The sequence below is a fragment of the Camarhynchus parvulus genome, chromosome 2 (assembly GCF_901933205.1).
Source record: "Camarhynchus parvulus chromosome 2, STF_HiC, whole genome shotgun sequence".
Lineage (NCBI taxonomy): Eukaryota > Metazoa > Chordata > Aves > Passeriformes > Thraupidae > Camarhynchus > Camarhynchus parvulus.
Genome location: NC_044572.1, coordinates 14992533 through 15011563, shown reverse-complemented (window position 1 = coordinate 15011563; position 19031 = coordinate 14992533). Strand labels below are relative to the sequence as shown.

At 37.4% G+C, this 19031-nt stretch overlaps 1 protein-coding gene across 1 annotated transcript in view; it reads left to right on the top strand.

Annotated features, from left to right (window-relative positions):
- The window catches only part of ZEB1 (zinc finger E-box binding homeobox 1), a 120176-nt gene that overhangs the window by 92629 nt on the left and 8516 nt on the right, over positions 1-19031 (top strand). Inside the window, 5 exon segments of the mRNA XM_030971684.1 lie at positions 3431-3631; positions 8764-8826; positions 10431-10592; positions 13456-13658; positions 18723-18828. Coding sequence (XP_030827544.1) covers positions 3431-3631; positions 8764-8826; positions 10431-10592; positions 13456-13658; positions 18723-18828 — 735 coding nt within the window.

The window sequence follows — 19031 nt, the reverse complement described above, 5'->3', positions numbered from 1 at the left end:
AATAAATCAGGGGTGTTTATTAAAGGAAGCTGTTGCCTCCAGAACCCTTGCCTTAATTGCTGGAAAGCAGAGTAATTTAAGTAGACGGCTGCAGGAATCAAAAGCATTCTCTCCAGGGCGTTTGAAAGCTCTACAGAAAGACTAGATTTTACTTTCTCATTTTGAAAGAGGTTTTATGTGATTGTGGAAGGTCACTTTTTTGGAAGTGGTCTCTATGTTTCTGGTTGCTGTGGCACATGGGCCAAGGTACCTGGGCTCTGGGCACAGCTGCATTTGGAATGAACACAAGTGTGCTTTGAATGTGTAAAACACTGTATGAATGCAAAATCCTCTGAAAAGTACAGCTTGAAGTGCCCTGCACTGACATGGCAATGCCAGGATTGCCAGAAGACTTTTCTGGGTTTTAAGCAGCCAGGTTCTAATCTGCAAAATGGAGATGGCATCACCCTACTACAGTTCAGTTAATTATATGTTTTGAAACGTTCCTTCTGAATACCATCTAAGGGAATTCTATAGAATATAAAATATATAATCATATAATTGTACAGTAAATAGTTTCAATATATTGCATATAAGCATATGCCATACAACACCATACATTATAATATATAATATGGAATCCCATTCTGGCTAACATCCTATAAGAGAAGCTTTGGGAGCACTGCTGGCTGAAGGGAGTAAGAAGTTTGAGCAATCACTTTGCAATCTAAACAAATGAGGCAGAAGGCTACAAATACTCAGTTCACTCCATAAAACTGAGCATTCCCTTTGTATTGCTATCACTGCACTAGATGAGACAAGGATCTTGCAGAAGGAAAGCAGCATGTAATCATTTAGTTAAAATTATGTGTAGGTATATGAATACTTCTGTCATTTTAAGTGCTTGACTTTCTGCTGTGTTTGGTGGTGGGTTGCCTGGCCACCCCAAATGTGCTGAGACCTTTTAGACGCAGCTTTGGCAGATTTATTTTCCCTAAAGCATTTTGTGGAGAGGAAAGAAAAAATGATAGAACCAGATTTCTTGTTTACTTTATTGTCTTGCCTTTTTGACAACTGATTTTTAATGAAAGAAACTGAAATCCCAAAGATCAGTTTTGCTTTTTATAAGGAAGGAGGAGTTTTTAACTTTTGCAAAGTTGGCACTTGAGTATAGTGAGGATGAATGGAAATGTTTCACAGTGAAGAGAGCCCTAATGAATATATCATATCTGTAATGTATTTAATGAGGAAAAAAGAAACATTCTTTCTCCATTAGTCTAATTCTTGAAGACAAACTGTTTGATTATGATTTTGTTTTCCATAAGACCACTCTAAATCTAATATAAGGAATACCACCTAATTTCCCAAACTAAACAGGAAATATATTTTTTTAAAATAAAGTATTCATTGTCTACATCTGAACTTATCCCTATAAATTTTGATCCCTGCTCTTAATTATCTCTTTTATGTGTGGCAAATGTAAATACATTGCTATTTTATATTAGTAATACTCTGCATCTAAGCCTCAGAGTAAAACCCAATCGAGAGAAAAGGCTAAAATTATTTTCCACTTCCTCTTGTTTTATGTCTGTTCTCACACTTTTTTAAAGTTGCATTTACCATTTCTCAGGAGAATAAATTCATAAATCTCATCTGCTTTGGTGAGGGAATTCGTCTCCTATATTCATATGTTTTCTATATCACACAGTATTATAGCATCACTTACAGTAGCTATTTTACTTTGCAAAATCAGTTAGAGGATATTAAGTGAATATCAATCTGTCAATTGAAGTGGACCAGATAGTAGTTTTTAGGCAATTTGCCTAAATTTGCTGTTTTAGAAGATGTCAATACTATGAGTAGTGGGGAGTTACTACATTTTTCAAATAGCACTATGTAAAATATGGAAACATTGAATGATTGTTTTAAATTGAAAAGGCTCTTTTGTCATTCTCATGCATGTTTTAGATGAAACATTTTTCTCCTGAACTGGAAGGAAATGAGATAGTAGCCTATCTGTTCATAATATTACTCACTTTTCCTGGTTACATGCATTTTTAAATGACTAAAATATCTACTTAAAAAAAAAAGAATATCTAACTTCAGCAGAGCAGGAGTCTGGTTTGCTATGTATCTACTTTAATAGGCAGTATTTCACATGAAAGAATCAGTCTGGCTTCTTGTGAACTAACAGTGACAGGATGCAGGTATCATAAAGTACCATGATTATGTGCCTCCCAGGTATAATTCTGATAGCCGAAGGAGTGCTGCAGCCAACTCTTGTTGGTTTATCCATCTATAAATTTATTCTCTTTCTTAGACTGTATTTTGAAGCATTTTAGTAAGAAGTTCAAACTTGGCAGTGGAGAAATAATACCAACATAGTTCTGTTTCATAGTTCAACTTCAGTGTAACAAGACATTTAAACAGACTGTGAAAGTAATTTTTTCTTAATAGAGTTTACTTATAGTTCCTTACATTTTAAGCTCAAATGACTGTAACTGATCTTTTGTGCCTACAATTGAAGACTGTTATAATAATAATCTGCTCACATTTGACAGAAACATATATTGTCATGTAATCCTTTGTCCAAATACTTGCAATATGTTCTCCAGTCTAAGAAAGTAGAGTTATTACCTTTTCATGGTAACTGGGCAAATGTTATGTGAGATTCCCTATCTAAGTGATCTCTGTGATTTTTCCTTTCACATTCATCCTGCAATCCTTTGTCCAAATACTTGCAATATATTCTCCAGTCTAAGAAAGTAAAGTTATTACCTTTTCATGGTAACTGGGCAAATGTTATGTGAGATTCCCTATCTAAGTGATCTCTGTGATTTTTCCTTTCACATTCATCCTGCTGAGGCTTTAATGGGTGTAACTACAAGAGCTTTTAGCTTGGATCAGGAGCACTTAAGCCATTCTGAATTCAATCCCATTATTGTTCCCACTTGTTTCCCTGTGATTCCCACAGCTGGAGTGTGGGGTGCCATTGGTTACAGGAGGAGGCAGTGGGAAGCTGGGCTGGGGAGCACACAGTGTGTGCCTGCAGGAAAGGGCTGCTCCGTGGGACCCCGAGAGCAGCTGGGCTGCCTTCTCTGGAGGGTGCTCACCTGGGGCCACGGGGTCTTCAGTGCCATCATAATCAGAAATGAGACATTTGGCAATGCTGGCATCCACATTGGAGTGATCCAGCTGGAATTCTGTTACTCCACTGTGGCCCCAACTCTGGAGTTGCCTGCTGCCTCCTCTTGTGCAGCCTTATACTGGATGTGCACAGTGAGAGGTGATGGAAGCCCAGGAGCTGTCAGGTGCTCCTTGTGTGCTGACATTACAGCCAAGCTGCTCACAAGGCAATGCCATCCCCATGGGGCAGGAAGCAATAATTATGTGACCCCATGCCATCAGTTAAGAGCATGTTGATCAGTATTTTGTTTTTGTCTCTCCACAGTCACCAATTACAACAATGTGGTAGAAGCAAACTCAGACTCAGATGATGAAGATAAATTGCATATAGTGGAAGAGGAAAGTGTAACAGATGCAGCAGACTGTGATGCTAGTGTGCCAGAAGATGAATTGCCAACGGACCATATAGTGTTACCAGAAAACAGTGAAAGAGAAGCGAGTACAAACACTTGTTGGGAAGGTGAAGGTATGTTCATTTCTACTGATGATACTATGGAAAGAAAGTTTTCTAAAATGAAGATTCAATAGAACTTTTTTTGGTCCCTTTATTACTGAAATAACATGTAAGATTCACAATCAAAAAAGAGGTTTTATAACATATTTATTATACCATACTTCATGTTCTTCACTTATTAGTTGAAGCAGATTCAGAGGTGCATTAATTTTGTTGGCATTGTTTAGTAGGAGCTTCCAGACTGTAGATGCAGCATTCCAAAGGCTGATTAAAGACTAGTTACTTGATCTTGATTTTTTTCAAGTCTTTGCCTGGCCCGTCTCTGCCAGAGCTCCTTGTAAGGTTCAGGATTGGGGAATAAGCAGTAAACAAAAAACATGAAAAAAACCAATCAGATGTTAATTCTTCATTTTTTCCTTGTAAAACACAGGCAGAAAAACTAATTTTTAGATTATTAGTTTTAGAATTGGCTGTGTAAGTCATAATGAATCATTATTTTGAAAATACTGGAAGGAGGTAAGTGTTGCACATATTATGCAGCAGGTTTAGAAGCTGAAAATTTTAAATAGACAGGAAATTGACCTTTTTTTTACTGTGGAATCAGATACTGAGTTTCATAGTATCACACAGCATGCTTACTTTTGAGCCAAATTGGGATAAATGTATAAATTAGTGGAATTTACTGTGGAATTTGGCCTTAATGCCCTGAAAGATACAGAATGTTTTTCAGCATATCTGAACTGCAGCCACAATTCCTAGTATCCACCTTTTAACAGTGGTGTTTTAATACACGGTACATGACCTCACATCTAAATAAACTGAAAGCACTCATATGGCCCCTAACTGCAGTCCAGCTGAGAGAGAGCAGCTGAGAGTTCAAAGAATAGCATCAGCTGGGCCTGTTTTTACATAGCTGCTACTGCCAAGGTATGCTGTGCTGGGAAATGACTATTTTGGAGCTGAATTATTAGGGTGTTAATTTTCTTAGTTCTCCTGTAATATCTTTGCTCTCCTGCAGGCTTCAGAAATTGTGGTTACATTAAAGTGGGCTCTGGGTAGGCTTGAACCCTTCAAGCACAGGTGTAGGAAATCTGAAAAGGGGAAGGAAGAAGAGCACTGGCTCCCAGACATTGGGATCAGGACCTCTTGGACTGGGTGTTTTCTGGAGGTGTACCCATCACACAGCATCTTGGGCAACTTTCTGAGGGTTTTCAGGGCTCTAGACATGTGATGCCATCTTTTTTGACTCCTTATGTAAAACATGCCATTTTTAACCTTTAAAAATTTGTTTTCTAAAATTCTAACTTCTCTTTAATTTTAAGTTTTACTGTGGTTGAAGATTTGCAATGTAAGCAATATTTCTCTGCTTTGGAGATTGCTAACGAAGACAGAATTGCATTGGTAGCCAGACAAAAGATGAATCAATTGCCATACAAGCTTGCTCAACAACCACAAATTTGCTCTGTAAAAATTATGTATTCTTAAGCCTCTTTTGTAGCAGTCTGGAAGGGTTTTTTAATTTGAGAATAGGGTTTTTTAAAATAAATAGTTGAAATTTCTGGCAATTGCTATATGAGAAAAGTGAGGCTACATTAGGTTTTATAGAGCTTTGATTTGCCAGGGCAGAATACTGTTTACTCTTTTGATAGCTTTCCTAGAAGGAAAGGTATGAGCTGAAAATCACATCATCAGTCTTGGCTGCATGTTAGAAATATGAAGAGAGAGGTACTGAATACATGATCTCTTGCATACAGGGAAATGTACTAGGGTTGATGGTGCGCAACTATCTCCAGGACTGGTGATTACCTTTAGAAAAATATACTCTACAGGAGTTTTAGTAAGTTGTGTTTCATCAGTAAAGTAGTACTCAGTGGTTCTGGGTTTAGCTGAACTTGACAGAATGAGTTTTTTGCATTTTATTCTGTTCACGAATTGCCCAGAATAGAAACAACACACATAACATTTCTGTATCAGATTAGTTTCCTTCCGTTTCCAGTCATTCTAACTGAATTTCTAAAAGACCCCAGGAACAGGTGTTATAAATATAAGGTGTGTTTCTCAAGAGGTTTAACTGAAACAGTCCTAAGGGTTTAAAAAAGTGAACCACGTGTATCCTGTACATGTTGTTGACAGTGTGCCAGCATTCATGTGTGCAATGATTCTCTAATATGATTTTCCTTTGCTTTAGTTAGAAGTAAAAACTATTCTACAATTAAAAGAAAAAAAAATGCAGAGTTAAACTTATTGTATTAATGCTCTTAAAAGATAATTATTATGTACTATAAGTATTTAGCAAATCTGGAGGTCTCAGGACTGCAACTAAAATATATTTGAAAAAAGTATAAAAGTGTTTTATGTTGAAAAAAGTATAAATGTGTTTTATGTTTATGTGCTTTCTGGAATTCAAAAATTCCTTTAAGTCATCAAATTTTAGGTTGAGCCTATATGCTCAAAAATGTGTGCAGGCTTTTGGTGGGTTGTGTGTGGCATGTTTTTGATCAAAAAACAAACAACCAGTCAATACTGCAAGCTGCAAATAGTGCTTGCTACATGAATATCAGAAAATTAGCTCTGAAGAATTTAAATTAGAAGCTCTCTTGATGGGCTTTGGAATTTATTTCCTTCTCTGCAGATAAAGACTGCAGTGGAAATTTCAGTGGAATGTGTCTTTTTGCCTACAGCCAAAATTTCCACTTTGCTAGAGGTTTCAATTTGATCAGTTATCTTAGCCATGCAGAGATCCTTGCTTCAGCCAATGTCAGTAGTTGTCAGGCATGTTTGCTGCTAGTTAACACTGTCCCCTAGTTAACACTGTCCCTTGACATCTGAAAATCATCAGCATTTAACCCTGGGAAGCCCCAGTGTGTCTCTCAGCAGTAGCTCATAAGCAGTGATGAGATGTAGAAGCCCAAGAACTTGTTTTACACTATCTGGTATGTCCAGCTGCAATACCAGGATGGATATTCATGACCTAGATGCTATTTGTGGAGACCTCTATTTAAGCTGTCATTTAGCAGGTAGCTTGAATTTCCTCTGGAACTCAGAGCTGTGACTTCTGCTTGGTGGAACTGTGTCTTAAGGTCTGTTTCCCCATCATCACATCCCACATCACATCCCATTCTGTTGTTTCCCAACTGTGTGATAGCTGAGCTTCTGAGGGCACAATTGCAACGTTGTCTTTATTTGTGGACCATACATAGCTATAAAGATGTATATCTACTTAATATTTTTCAAATTATTAATTATTCCTACAGCATTTCCCTATGAAAAAGGGTTTCTCCCTGTCTTATACCCTACTTCTAGCTATTGGGAAGAGACAGTACCAAACAGAGGTTAGGATTATTAGAATTGAGAGGGAGTTTAACTTCACTAGATTAATCTATAATTCCATAAATTCCTTGACATTCTCTTGGGAAGCATAACTTTTATTTGTACTGAAGCCAGTGGAATTTACTGGAGACCCTCTAATTTAAATTTCCAGAGTAATAACTTACTGATTGATATTTCCCCCTTCATGTAGATCCTATTTTATAATGGAGAAAAATCACAACCATCAAAAACCCTCCTTAAAGGAAAATTTGTATTGCGTTTGATTTTGCAAAATTAAATTTTGGGTTTTAATTTGCTTTGCATCCAGTCATCCATCTTATAAACTCTGAACCAAGTCTGGTACCAAGAGCTAAAACTTGAGGGGTTTTTTTTAGATGTCAGTTGAAATTAAAAAAATATTTAAGAGCTGCAGTTTCCTTTTAAACACATTTCTTGTTTAAAGTAAGAAATGTGTTTGAATTGCCATTATTTGCAGATACCTTGGGTCTATGGGCTTTGGTCAAAGTAGGCAGAATTAAGAAGCTTTTCCTTTGCGGAAGCTGGTATTATTTGAGAACTTAAAATTCTCCTAGGATTTGTCATCTTCCTTCCATAAAGGAGAAATTGGCTTCTTCTGTAATTAAAAAGCTGGAATGTTCTGGGCTTTTGACTTGCCAGCCTAAAGGACTTTTTCCTACACTGAAGTGAAGGAAGGTAAATAGAAGTGTAAGTAATAGAAGTGTAACAGTTGCCATTTCAGGTCAGAGCAGCTGTGCTCTAACCTTCTGCATCACCTAGAAGGCGTTTTCTAGAGTGTAGATCTGAAGCATCCAAGGTTTCCATAATGAAACTATGAAATAACGCTTTAGTTTCACATCTATTGGCATAGCATAGATGGAGCATATGGAACTGACAGAGAGCAAACCCAGCAATGTAGCTCTGCTGTGTACTCCTGCCCTGAGCCAGGTACCAACAGAAATGTCAGCAGTGGCTTTTCCTGTGGGAGCTTCCCAGGCTGTGCTAAGCCATGAACCAAAATGAAGAACAACTTGGCCATTTATGATTTGCACCAGCAACCTGTTTGTGTAAATTAGAGTTAAAACTTCCATGCTGCATCCTTGAGGGCTGCAGCTCAGCAGAGCTGGGGCAGCAGGTTGGCTCTGCAGTGCTGGTTCTGCAGACTCATACCAAGTATTGGAATCAATACATGAAGCATATCTGCAGTGCACAGTTGTTCTGAAGGGGGAGCACGTGTTTAAAATCCTTTTTTTTTGTGTAATTTTTAAGGCAATCACAGCCTTAAGTGGTTTCCAGATAATTTGCAAGAAAGAGAACACATTAGGTTGCTGTTTGCAGGCATTACCAGCAAAATATCAATCATTTCTGAAAACCGCTAATTGGAGAAAATAACATAACTGCATTTGTTTTATGATGCTCTGATTTCTGGAAATAATATTCCAATGTATCAGATGGCTGCATTTGTAGATGTGGTCACTTAAGTATGTGACTCTCTGTTTACTGGTGAAACACACTGTCCATGGCTTTACCTCTCTTCACGTAATGGTCAGTGTTTAGTATTGCTTCCTTTTTAGGTTTGGTTTTCTTAAGTATGAAGTATCTCTGTGGTTCAACTGATCACACATGGCTGAAATAATGTGCCATCCATATTTTTGAAAGAACATTGTGTTTAAATGCACTTCTGAACAATGCAGAAATGGAAAGCACTGATGAAGAAATAATTCAAGTATATTAAGTTGTTGGAGTGCATGTGGCTTTTGTTGTTGATTTGGGTTTTCTTTGAATATTCATTCTTTTTGTGAAATGTGCTATTTCAGCTGGAAAAGAAAGAAAGGAAATCCTGGGGCCTGAAGCTCAGACAGATGAAATTGGATGTACAGGTATTTCTTTGTTAATCTGAGTCCCTTATTCATAAAGTACTATTGAATTTTAGTTAGGTATCATTCCAAAAGCTTTGGAATTCTCCCATCTCTGTTTATAGAAGTGCTTTGCTTTAGCATGCTAGAGGTCTTAAACTGTAAAAGCTGTTTTAGATGAGGAAGAAAAGTCTGGGCATTTTTTTGTGTCCAGGGTCCAGAGATGCAGGTGACCAGGGACACAGAGCAGCCCTCCCTCCCTCCCAGGGACTGACCATACAGCTCCAGCAGCACCACGTCTCCAAAGGGCAGAACAAGGAATAGCAATGGTCTTACATGTAGGGTCAACAGGTAGTGTTTTAAACTATGAAGAAATATACAAAAATAGACTTAAGCTAATACTGTATTTTATTATCCACTCCTCTGTTTGGACTGATTACATAGAAAGCAAAATAGAATGTGTACTTCAGTTTCAGACTCAAACAAAAACAGATGTTCTCTGCCTGACAGAAGATTAATATACATCCCATCCAACTTCTTAAAGGTTTGTGGGGGGTTTATTTAATGCCCTTACTAGATAGGTAGATAATATCAGAGTAAGTCTCATTTAAAAGCAAACCCACATCTAAACACATTGATATGTTTTAAGCTCTAGTTTTACACATTCTTTTCAGTTCCTATTAAGTCAGTTCTTGCAGCTGTGGAGAGCTGCATTATTCATTGCATTACAGTCTACATGCGAGAGACTGCCTCATGTCATAAAAAGATTATGTCAAATTGTAAATTGAGTATGTGACTTCACACTGAGAGATGAATCATAAAACTTCTCTTTCCTATTAAAAATATACCTCACATTAATAGTGGAGCACATCTGTAATGATTTAGGGTGCTGCAGGCAGAGCTTTCACTGAATGTTCCACCATGGTAAAAATAAACTCTATGAACATTGTATTTAGGCTAATACTTGGGATCAAATATTTATCATACAAGCATTAGGTAAAATATTTAATTTATTATTTGCTAATTTTGCAATACAGTTGTTCATTGGGCTTTTCTCTTAAGTTTTTAAGTGGGAAATGTTGAAGGTTGTTAACTAGATCTGAAGCCTTTTTGGTAGCCATTTCCAGTACCACAGAACAAGCCAGTCAGAGTTCAAGTTTGCTGCATTTATCTGGCCAGGTTTTTACTGAGTTCAAATATCTTCTGAGTTTGTGCTAATGAACAGCTATAAATAACATTAAAAATTGTGTCTTGAAGGCAACAAACGTACTTTTGCAAACACAGGAGCCAAGATGGTAAATAGGCCTTCCAACTACAAGGCCTAAATCATTATTAATGTTGTATTTAAGATTTTTAGGGAAATTGAGAATAACAGCTAAATCTGAAATGACAAAAATGCACTGAGTTAGTCAAACTGTGTTTAGTCAAGTTATTAAATATCATTGTGTTATCAGTTCTTTCAAAACATGGCATAATCTGGCATCTTAAAGGACTTGACCTATGCTAGTATCTGTAAAGAGTTTTTAAATACTTGGCTAGAGGGAGATTTGGCAATGTGAATTACTGAATCTCATTTATGTTCATTTTGAACTTAATTTTGTATCTTGTGTCTTGTTTTTCACACTTAGTAAAAGAAGATGAATGTGATTCTGATGCAGAGAATGAGCAAAACCATGACCCTAATGTTGAAGAATTCCTTAAACAAGAAGATACAGCTGTTATCTACCCAGAAGCACCTGAGGAGGACCAGAGACAAGGCACACCAGAAGCCAGTGGTCAGGATGAAAATGGTAAATATGTCATCAGCTCATTTCTTATGAAATCAGTTGTACTCACTCCTTGACGCAAAACTTCTGTTGGGCTTAAGAAGACACCAGTGCATATACATGCAACTACAGAGGAAAAAAATCTTTGTTAAATAATTATAAGAGGATAGGATCATCATGCAAAAAAACATTGCCACTTGATTTTGCAAACAAGACATGCACTGGGATTCACTTGTATGAGTACCTAAATGATGACCTAGTCATTGAAGAGAAAAGTCCATGCTTTCATAAATCCATTCAACATTCTTATATGAAAGACCAGAATAAACATTTATTAAATAAAATAGAAGTAAAGCAAAATTGTACAATTTTGTATAAGAATAACTTAAAGACAGTTATAACATATTTCTTTCCTTTTTTATATTTCTAAACAAAGCTCCCAATAGGACTTATTAGATAGAATTTCTTTTATTGGGTAGCCGGTCTATGGCAGGCTTTTGGGTTTTTTTGCCTGAAAGGACAGCAGCAGAGAATAAAGAAGCATTGTTCATACAAAAATGTTTATGTGAAAAAAATAATGACCTGTTGTTATTTTTACATAGATATAGATTTTTTCCCTCTGAAGAAGTTTCATGCAAATCACATGCTGTGTGAGATGAGAGGTTACACTTTGTTCATTTCTTCATCATGAAGTATTTGAAGATGAATGCTGTTGAGATTGGTTTGGCATTCTGTGTTTTCTCAAGTGTTCAGCTTAGATAGCTTGTGTCAATTGGAGTATTTATGATTTTTCAAGAAAGGGTAACAGCCTACATAGGCTGTGAGGTGAGGTGAGGAGATGTGTTCTAGTTGTTTTAAGAAATGAATATAACTGAGCAGATAGATGTAAAGATAACCTTTTTGTTCTGCTCCTCCAGAGATTTTATGCTATTACAGATTTTACTTTAAAAAGTGCATTCATTAATTTAAGATTTTAATATGTGGTTGCAATGGTACATATTGTCAAGTTAGTTTTACAGACTTGTCATATGATTTCCATGTAATCATTAAAAATACATATTTGTATTAATCATTTAAATTGGACATATCCCAGTAACTTCACTGAGAAGTATTGTGAGGATCACAATCTGAATAATAGTATTTAGTGTTTTAATCATTTTGGAACAGAAAATGCCAAAAATATAGTGACATTTGGTAAAGATGCATGCTTCCAAACTGGGAAAGTAGACAAGAGAAGTGACAAAATCAGAGTTTTTTGTGATTTTGGGAAACTGTTTTCATTTCTCCATTTGCTCCAATGGAAATAGAATTTAATTTAACGTGCTTCTGACATTTCCACTGAGTTGTATTTGTGCTGAAATGGAGTATTCTTTATGTCAGATGAGTTGAATTATAGATGGTAAAAAGAGAATTGAAAGGAAGTATACTTGGTCTACACATGTGGGAATGGCTTTCCTTTTGGACAACTCAGCTAAACCAGGAAAAGCAGAAATGGATAGTACAACAAAACAATCCCTGTGAGTAGGGGTTATTTTGATTGTTACTATAACAAGTGTAAAAGAACCTATATGACAGAAAAAGTGGTGATTTTTAGTCATAAGGAAAAGTGGTCTGATTGCTTTTCACTGCTGCAAGATCAGTAGCACATTTAGTAAAAATTAAGTTAGTAAATTCCACACAAACAGAATGAATTGCTACTTCATAGAACATATTATCAATCTGTGGTGATAACTGCTGGAAGAGGTCATGAAGGTAAATAATTCAGAAGTACTTTCTAAAGTACTGGTTCATTTAATGAGCATTAATAATTCTTACAGTTCTGAAACTTAAAATGACAGCGTGTACAAATGTGCTCCTTGTGCGTCAGAGCATAAGATGTTAATCAGTGAAGACCTTCCACCTTTCTCATGCTCAGCACAGTGCGTAGGTGCATCCTTGCAACACTTGCTTCCTGTTTGACTTGAAGCAAGGAAGAGTAGCATGGTCATTGGAGGATATCACACCTATAAATTGATGGTTTGATCAAATACAGCAAACCCTACATTTATTTGAACATACTTTATTGATAAATTTATAAATAAGTATTTTATTCAGTCCTTTAAAAATTAACTTTTCAAGGATAGAATGAGGTGCTATGTGGAGGGCTAAACATGCTGGTAAGAAGGGATGGAGCTAAAACTTCCTTAAATGGTGACTTCTTGAAATAGACATGTGAAATTAATATTTAGCTTCAGTCTGGTTTCACTTTACCCTGTACTAATACAGAAGTACTTTATGAAAGCCAGCAAAATAGATTCCACAGACCACTTTAGACTCATGTATATGGCCTCACATTTGATCTCTCTACTTTCGGTCTTGCAGACGGTATATCCTACTGACACATACATATTTGTGAACCATAGAATGGTTCAGGATGGAAAGGCCTTTTAAAGGTCATCTAGATCCAACCCCCCTGAAATGAGCTGGGACATCTTCAGCTTTATCGTGTTGCTCAGAATCCTGTCCAAGCTGGTCTTGAGTATTTCCAGGAATGGGACATTTGCCACTCCTCTTGGCAACCTGTTGAAGTATTTTATCCCCCTTATCATGAAAAATTTCTTCTTTATATCTAGTCTCCATCTACTCTCTTTTGGTTTAAAACCATTCCTCCTTGTCCTATCAGCATATTGTGCTGACTCTCCAAGGTACATTGGGGCAACTGTACCATAGCATGGGAGCTTGCATAATACCTGTGGAAAAAATCTAAATTATCACTCTAAAACAAATGGAGCTTCCAGCAGCTGCATGTTCTCTTACAGTGATAGGTGCAAATGTAAAGCCTGTTTGTTGCAGGTAGTAAGTCTGGAACTCGTTTATTTAAGCATGATGCATTGTGTGCCCTGTGTAGGAACTCCTGACGCGTTTTCCCAGCTGCTCACGTGCCCGTACTGCGACCGGGGGTACAAACGCTTCACCTCTCTGAAGGAACACATCAAATACCGCCATGAAAAGAACGAGGATAACTTCAGCTGCTCCTTGTGCAGTTACACGTTTGCATACAGAACGCAGCTCGACCGCCACATGACATCACACAAATCAGGAAGAGACCCAGTAAGTGGCATTTGGATTATGGCTCTTGTCCTCTGCAGCAACGCTGTGGTTTGTTATGTGGGCAGAAATGTGCAGAGCGGGTAAACTGTTCACAGCAGATCATCTCTGTGCTCGTGGTCCAGGCCCAGAGAACACGCTCAAGCTTGCTGCTCAAGTCAGGCTTTTTCTGTAGTTGTCAAAGATTGAGGTCTCAATTCCTGTGTTCATTCATCTAGGCACTAGGGTTGTTTTCAGAAGTACTTTATTACATTTATAGGTAATTTGTTGGTTTTTTTCTGTTCATTGGCTACCATTGCATAAAAATTATGACTTAAATCTAATTTCAAGCCTTTAATGAAACATTTCCTTTTTTTTTTCATAAGTCCTGTTTGAATAATTCACAATTTACTGTAGCATTTTTGCCCTTAAGAAACAAACCATTGTGTTGCTTGAACTGTGAGGTACAGTTTTTAAATGCAGTTCATGCTGTAAGACAATATACAACCAATTAGTGTTTAAAATATGGTGTTAAATGTGTGAAACATGATGTTAAGTACTAAATGAAGCAAGAGAAAAGGCTAAAGATGTTATAAGGTTGTTTTATCTGGTTCATGGGCTCACCTGAGCTCATGGATGCCTGGAATGTCTTCCATGAGTTAACCATCTGATCTTAACCATCAGAAGATCCTAAGTCTCTGCTCTCCCCATCCTCTTTTTCTTTTCTTTTTTTTATTCCCACAATGTCCCATCATCCACCCCCCCAGCACATGCTTATCAGAGGCACTCTGAGGCTCAGGAACCAACTGAAACAGTCAGGAATTATCCAGAGGAACAAACATACAGATTTCCACCACCAAGTTAAAGAGGCTGGGATATGTTTCCTTCAGAGGACAGACTAGAAAGATTTATACCTTCCAGAAATGAAACAGGAGACAAATATAACAGAAAAATGAAAAACTAGCTGTAAAAGTACTTCCAACATTTCTGGTAGCACCAACCCAGCAGGCTGTAGCCCAGAGTAAAGGAAGATGCTTTATTTAAGGAAACCAGAGTAAAGGAGATGCTTTTTTACACATTGGCTGTTAACCTCCATCCTATAAAGTATCACCAAATCCAACAATTTAACAAGGTTAAAAATTTATGATACATTTTTGTACACAAGTGTTCACATTCACAGGTCAATTAAATTGGTACAAAAAGTATCAGCCATCCTGCTGCAAGGATTTTATTGTCTCACAAGCTTTGGAATAACCTCACCAGCATGTTCTGGTGTGGCACTTCTTTTTTTACTCAAATATGCTTCCCATGAGCAATTAATTTCTGTTTCGCTTCCTTTTTGGCTTGGCTTCCACTTTAAAAGTTACTTTCATCTTACATACATCTTATATTTCTAGCTATAAAATCTATGAATGCTATTTATATAATGCTTTTCTTGTGGGCTACCACATTTGTTTTCAGTCTTTTCAGTTACAACCCTAAAACCATACGAATAAAGTAGTTGGGGGAGATAGAAGCCATGCTTGCATGCAGTTTGAATGAAAAAATAAAAAATACCAAGTGAGTAAACACTCAGAAAAACTGCTTAAAAGGGTAGCTTAAACTGTATTCCCACAAAAATATTTGAATGGATTTATACTTTTGAAGGCACAATGTATTTGGTTAATATTGTTTCTATGGAGTATCTGGAACTCAGTATTACACCCGTGAAAGTGTGTTCTTTTCTCTCAAGCCATAGCCAGAATTAAAACTACAATGGTTTAGATACTTGGTAAATGTGAAATACTTGTTTGTTTATGTTATTCTTGCAAAGTTGTCATGTCTTCAAAATTGGCTGCATATACATGATTACATCATTTGAGTAATGGAAAATTTTGTCATTAGTATAGACCTCCTGGCTGTTGATCTTAAACAGCTGCATGTTTAAAACTTGATGTCTTATTCTTAAAGAACTCCACCTGAGCATAGATTATTTGGATAACTTTGTTAGCTGGTAATGTCCATCATGTGACAGTCTTGAAATTTTTCTGTACAAAGAAGCAAGGAGCAAAGATAAAATCTAGCTTAGTGAAGGCAGTGGAAGGGGTACCTGCACACTGGGCTTCCTTCTGAGCCAGGGGAAGGTATACAAAACTTCTGCTTCTGCTCCAGCAGAGAGCTGAGAGCCATCCTGCACTTTCTTCTTCTTCTTTCCTCCCTCCTCCCCGCGCTCCTCACAGTGCCCTTGGCTGCTCCTACACGACTGACTGTTGGTAGGAGGTGATGCTGTATGTGTCGTCTGCCTTCACATGTGAAGCACCAAAAGGGATGTTGAAGTGTGAAGAAGTACTTCTTCTATTTGTTTTAATTTTTTTCTCATCAATTTATGAAGCTCCTGTAGGTAGTTTTTCAGAATTCCACAGTGTCATGCACACTGCTGAGAAATGGCAGTTCTTGGAAACCATGGTCAAATCATCTGTGAAAAACCCCTGATATACCTGTAATTTCTGTCTTCCAAATAACTTTGGAGGATTGTCATAAATTAGTTTTGCTCTCTGGTGTGAGAAGGGTGGGCTTCAGTCCTAAGCACAGTATACATTTGGTGCAGGGATGTATTACTGGCAATTACAGACCTTAATGCTGGTGTTTCTTCTTTCGGTTCTTGAAGGAGTGCAGAAGAATATTCTTTGAATGTTGCAGTTAATTAACTGCTCACTTTAATGAGCAGAAAACAGCAGTTATGTACAGTGTATTAGAAATATATCACGTATCTCAGGCACAAACTAATGTGGCTTTAACAACAGTGAGATGGGGAAAGCCATTTGAATCTGAGAAAAGAAGGTGAAAGTATTACAGGTGGTGCTTTGGAGAAGTGTTGTGATTTCTCAGCTACATTAAAACAAGGTCCTTCAAAGTAATTCTGAACAGTATTACAAGAGACAGCAAGAAAGCTGAACAGAGAGTTACAAATATAAGAAGCTAAGGCAAAATAGATTTGGAAACACTACGTAGCAGAAAGCTTAAAGCACCTTACAGCTATGACTGGGAAAACAGGAAAACTCATTAAAATTTTGATAAGCGGAGTGTGGACTTCCATGCCTTAGAAAAAGAACATTAGATTTTAAAGACTGGAGTAGAAACATTTCTGACAGATTGAATACATGCACTGATACTTAGTATGAATATTATGTAGTCCAGGACCTGCAGTAACTGTATATATCCTGAGTTCTGTTAGCTTGTATAATTCAAGACAAACAGTAGTAACTGATTCTCAGCAGGCTTAAGTAAATCCTGACACGGTCCTCTAGACTCATTGCAGTTGGCTCATTTAAAGTGAAATGCAGTGAGTCAGCCACAGTCTTCTAGAACATCATCTTCAAGGGGCTTAGTTAAACAGAGCTGAAAAGCCATGTGAACTAGCAAAAGACAGCTGACAAACTGGGAATGAGGGTCAGGTGCTAATCAGGATAAACTTGAGTGGAGACCTCACTGCAGAGCCCAGGGGGAGGCAGGAAGCAGCTCACCCTGAGCAGGGTGGGAGCAGTATCTGCTGAGAGGCAAAATCTGCAGCTTAACCAAATGCTTCTCCCAGGGGAACTGTTGAATTCGAGTATGTAGAAGTAATTTAGATGATCTTATTTCAATTTGTTTTCTGTTAAAGGGGGACAGGGAGTAGGACAGGAAGGATTGATAATTTGGACAGCGTATCTCATAGCAGAGAGTTCAGACTTTCATCCAGCAATCTGCACAGCTACAGGTTCTTCAGATCTGCAGGCATGTCTCACAGCAGGGTCACCATCCTGTGTTTTATCCATCCCTGCTTCTCCAGCACAGTTCTCAGCCCCCAGTTGTCATGTCTGTGCTCAGGAAGAGCCCTAGCACCCGGTGAGCATCTGCTCCCCGTGCTGCCAAGCACAGCAGGCCAGAACCAGGGCTTCCCCCATGCTTTCACACCAGAGGTAGCTGATCCACACCTGCTGTTGGTGGTGGGCAGCCTGTTTGTCCCTGGAGTCCATGAGCAGCTCTGTTCATGAGTTTATGAAAATGCTTGCCCCAGTTACCAAAAATCTGCAGTGCATCCCCATAGTGGTAAAGTATCTTTTTGCCAAATGAGCTCTATTGAAAAAGGAGCTGCTGGGTTTTTCTAATAAACAAGTTGTTTGAACAGAAAAAATCCTAGTTCCTCTGCTCTATGTTGGTAATTAGGCTGTTTCAACTTTAAAACTGCATGTAATTTTTGTCCTTAAAAATACACATTCATAGATTTACACAGTTTGTGGTAAAATTACAAATCTTGAACGTATGTGTCACATATATGCTACATATATTTATATGTCTGTCTTAGCTTTTCCTTTTTTTTAAACTAGTATAGCAATAAAGACAAAACCAATTTAGAACCTAACAATAAATTCTCTCACAAGGCAAAATCTAACAAAAATAATCATAGAGCTTCAGTGCAAATGGTGAAGAGGTTTGATGTTTTGTACTTGGGAAACCCCTCCATATTTTTATTTGTTTTGGTCTAGTTTCTCACATTTGTTTTGCAAATTAATTGTGACCAAGAGTACCTTTATGTCACTAAGCTACCTTCTCTTGAGCAGTCCTGTGGCATCATTATATAGAGGGATCCAAGGCCAACAGTAAGCCCTGGAAGCATGTAAATGGAAAAATCGAGTCAACCGATTAAAGTTTAAACAGGTTTCTATAGACTTTAATGTTTTTCTGTCCTGCATGAAATATTCTGTGGGTAGTGGGCTTGGGGTTTTTCCCTGATGGTTTTGCTTTCACAAGTAGAACTAGCATTCATCCTGGAACTTCCTACTAACATGTCAGTGTAAACTTCACCTGAATTTAGGAGAAGGGGCAACTATATTTTGAGTTTGTTTTGTTTCTTTCTCTTTACTGTATCAGATTTATTCAGAAGAAATGTGTGCCTCCATTTTTACCTGATTTCTAATTTGTTTCCTTTTTCCGTACCACCTTCAGTCTCTTACAATTATGGTGGATTCTTTTTGGGTTTGTATGGCTTTTTCTATGTTGCGATGTGAAAATAGAAGGTGTTTCTGCAAGATGCTGTGCTGTACAATAATTAAGACTTCTTTATTACAGAGACATGTGACGCAGTCCAGTGGTAATCGAAAATTCAAGTGCACTGAATGTGGAAAAGCTTTTAAATATAAACATCACCTAAAGGAGCACCTACGAATCCACAGTGGTAAATAAATCAAGCATTGAATTGAGTACTAATGTTGCCATTTCTGCTCTTTATAACTTTGATGTAATAGCAGTCTTGTAAGTCTAAGTTTAAAATACTGGTGCTTTCCGTATATTTTTCCCTCTGGAATACTGCAAGCACTGACTGCAGCCTTCAGATCTCTGCAGGGAATATGTAGAAAAACTCAAGAGGATTTACAGTTG